The sequence below is a fragment of the Electrophorus electricus genome, chromosome 18, assembly GCF_013358815.1.
Source record: "Electrophorus electricus isolate fEleEle1 chromosome 18, fEleEle1.pri, whole genome shotgun sequence".
Lineage (NCBI taxonomy): Eukaryota > Metazoa > Chordata > Actinopteri > Gymnotiformes > Gymnotidae > Electrophorus > Electrophorus electricus.
Window position 1 is genome coordinate 11,698,339 of NC_049552.1, and position 3,680 is coordinate 11,702,018.

A 3,680-nucleotide genomic window follows, 5' to 3' on the forward strand; every position below is an offset into this window, starting at 1 on the left:
AATTCTATGCCTGAACTGACTGGAATATGTGACTCAGTTTCTCTCTTGCATAAAGGTTATCTTCCTTGAAGTTAATGTAGGTTTTTTTCCTATGCGAGATCATCAATAAAGGCATGGTTATGTAAAATGTGTGTTGTTTGTTACATTATATTTATAATTATTATGACTGAATATTTGATGACATTTTTGAGCCATTTTTGCAGAATTCCAGGTAATTCAAAGTTGTTTATTACATTTTTATTTACCAAGATATCAAATAGAAATAATTTAACATACTCAAATTGATTTAATTTATTCTTGGAAATTTCAAAGCTCTTTATTTTTTAATCTGCATCACTGTTGTCACTAGGCAAACTTGCAATCACTTTCAATGAGATGTTCCCATTGTCAATTAATTCAAGTATTTCACACTCAGTAAATATATTCCTCCTATTTTACTTGTTCTGGTGGACTGTTTTTGCAACAGGAAGCTTTAGCATCAGCGCTAAAAACTGGCACGAACAGCAAACATCAAACTTTTTGAAAACCCCTGTGTAAACAGCATATAGAAAACCCCATGTAAAAATTTTGAGTGGCACGACACAGATACTGGACTTTTTTTATTTCACAATCATTTAAAATTAGAACAAGACCAAAAATAATGAGTGAAAATGCTCTAAATATGTTTAAAATAGTTTAAAAAAACTTTTTTTAAAGCCCTTGTTATCTATGGCTGTGTTATGTTATTTCTTATTAAAATGTCAGATTTTTCTTTAGACACAAATGAAAGGCCTATACTGCTGTTGGACTGACTTTTAAAAGTCTATTTAATCACACAAGTGTCTGACTGGATTTGTTTGGCCACTGTGAAACACACAAATTGTTGCATTAAATTTATTAATAGTCCTTTAGACTGTCAGTTTCTGTCTCATGACATTTCTAAACAAAGGCACTTTATCAATAAGATACTCATCACCTGCAAAAACAAACTGAAATCAATTCACATTTCCATACAGAAACAAGAATTGGCCTCAAAACCCTAGTTTTCCCCTACAGGACAGTATTTCATGAAGTATTTTCAAATAGGAGTCAAGAGTCAAAAAACGACTAATTTCAGCAACAGTCTAAATGCAAGCTAACATTAGCTAGTTGCACTTTAGAAGTTCCAGTGTTACATTCTTTTTAACTTACATGCAGTTTGTCAGCATGTTGTCCCCTAAAATAACTTTTGATGAACACTGAAAGTCTTCAGGTAACTAGACAATGCCTGTCATAGACAGAAAATACAAATGAATTACTGCTGCATTTCTCTTGTCACATTACAGTAACAATCAATGCTGTACTCCCTACAAAGTAATCTCATTGTTTTGGGTTAATATCTTGACATAGTATAAATAGTACAGGAGATATGGTACAAGTTTTTTTCAGTCCTTTTTGGTCAAATGGTTTCCAGTGACAACAATCTCATCCCCATAAATGTTGTGTACAGTATGACACAAACACCCAGGTTCTTATGTGAGGCATGTCAAGAATCACTAAATACACACAACCTCATGTTCAGAAAGTGTATCGTGCTCAAAATGAGATTCAAAACCAGTGATGCCTTTCCAGTGTTGTGCTTTCAGCAGGGGTTTTAAATCTTAGGTAGTGTCAGCAGAGACCACCTCAGATCTGTCAACTCCACTGGAGAGGGAACAGGCAGGTAGCCAAGGATGGACATTGCATACTGGCAGTACTCTTCCACCTGTTGGATCTTGCTGTAGCTAAGCAGTGCCCTCCAGGCAGTGGCTGTATGTGTGGCATTCCTGGCCGAGACGTCGAAGTTGTTGCTGGGGAAGCTGCTGCCACCTGTCATGTTCATGACGAAGGACTCGATGTCTCGGCTGGTTGTCAGGTTGATGAAGCGGTAGATGTTGTGCAGGATCTGGACCGGGTTCTCCACCAGGTCCTCGTAGCGCACGAGCATGTACTTGCCCTTGAACCAGTTGGGAGGGCTGAGTACCGTCTTCAGGGTGTGGGACATGCATTCACAGATCACCTCCATGGCACCCACAGAGTAGAAGTCATCCCTTCTCCTCTGGTCCAGATATAAATTACGATGGCTCTTCTGGTTCCTGCTGCGGACTACCTGAAGGTTCTCCCGGATCATACCATGCTTGGACTTGATCCTGGAGTTGGCCACTGCTCGGGGGTCACGGACCAGGTGGATTATTTTCAGATTAAGAGAGGGATCCTCTATCAGCGGAGCCAAAATGTTTACATCCAAAATGCGGACACCCTTAATCACAATAGTGTCGTATTTTCTGCATTCTTTCTCTAGGACACTAAGGTCTTGAATAGGGCACATTTTACAAATGTTTTTATCAACCATACCCACCACATCTTTTCTATAAGATGAACAGAGGGGATAGGAACAGAGAACTTTATTTAAATTAGCACCAAACAGATCAAGAGTTGTTAGATTCTTCCCCGCAAAACTTCTATATAGCTGGAAAACTGAAAAATCACATTTGAAGAGTGCGCCAAGCATGTCTCTCGCGGCTCCTTGGAGTGATACTGCATCAGTGGGATAGAGCTTTTGCCAAACGTGCCACATAGGCTCGTACATAAAGAACACGCCGGGATTTTGGTTGAATAGCTCCCCGAAGAAAGATGACCCAGAGCGCCAAGTGGTTAGTACATATACAAGCTGCTTTCTCTTCGTCTGCGGGGCCGTGTGAAAGCGAACTTCTGATACGCTATGGAATGACGCGCTGGGCATCGGTTGGTTGCAGTGCTGTAGTTCTTTGGTCCATTTCTGATTAGCCAAGCTCAGCATTATCAAAGTCACGAGCAAAAAATAGACGAGAAACAAGATGGTTTTTTTCTTATGCACCTTAAGTACCCCCATGACAAAGGCTGAATTGGCTATTATTTTGGTTTGGTTTCTAATTCAGGTTTTGTGTTTTTTTCCAAAACCTTTCCCCCATGGAGGTGTAAATTTATGCTGGTGTAGTTTACTTCTCATTTAGCCTATGACAGACGAGCAAGTGGTGTTCGGTTTACGCTTAACGATGCTGCGCTGTATTAAAAGCTGTGGCACTCGTATCATCGTCTATCAAGTCAATATTCATGGTCCGCAGAGATGGGGGATCTAGAAACCAAAACAGAAAACGTAAACAATCTGTACTGATGTGAAATTCGCTTTCAAATTCGGATACACCTGCGGTAATATTTTGTGTTGATAAAGTATATGGCGGTAATGCAAGAAAGATAGCATAACTTTTGTTGCTGGGGAAGCTGCTGCCACCTGTCATGTTCATGACGAAGGACTCGATGTCTCGGCTGGTTGTCAGCTTGACAAAGCAGTAGGTGTTGTGCAAGATCTGGACCGGGTTTTCCACCAGATCCTTGTAGCACATGAGCATATACTTGCCCTTGAACCAGTCGGGAGGGCTAAGTGCCATCCTCAGGGTGTGGGACATGCATTCGCAGATCACCCCATGCCGGTTACAGCGTAGTAGTCTGAGCCATCCCTTTCCCTCTGGTCCAGATGTAAAATATGTTGGTTCCTGCTGCCTGACTACCTGAAAGTTCTCCCGGATCAGACCATACTTGGACTTGATGCTGGAGTTGGCCACTGTTGGTAAACACTTTAACAGAACTGACCATCGAGGTATATATTTGTTTGGACTGTAATGTTGAAATATATAAATGAAGAT

The 3,680-nt window shown here is 40.5% G+C and overlaps 1 protein-coding gene across 1 annotated transcript; it reads right to left on the reverse strand.

Moving 5' to 3' along the window:
* Positions 1-686: 686 nt before the first annotated feature.
* Positions 687-3,096, reverse strand: chst2a (carbohydrate (N-acetylglucosamine-6-O) sulfotransferase 2a). The gene has a single exon (XM_035536336.1). The coding sequence runs from the start codon at positions 2,867-2,869 to the stop codon at positions 1,613-1,615; it is 1,257 nt and encodes a 418-aa protein (XP_035392229.1). The 5' UTR covers positions 2,870-3,096; the 3' UTR covers positions 687-1,612.
* Positions 3,097-3,680: the final 584 nt, after the last annotated feature.

Excerpts from the sequence above, each read along its gene's own strand:
- chst2a (XM_035536336.1), bottom strand. The coding sequence starts at position 2,869 with ATGGGGGTACTTAAGGTGCATAAGAAAAAAACCATCTTGTTTCTCGTC.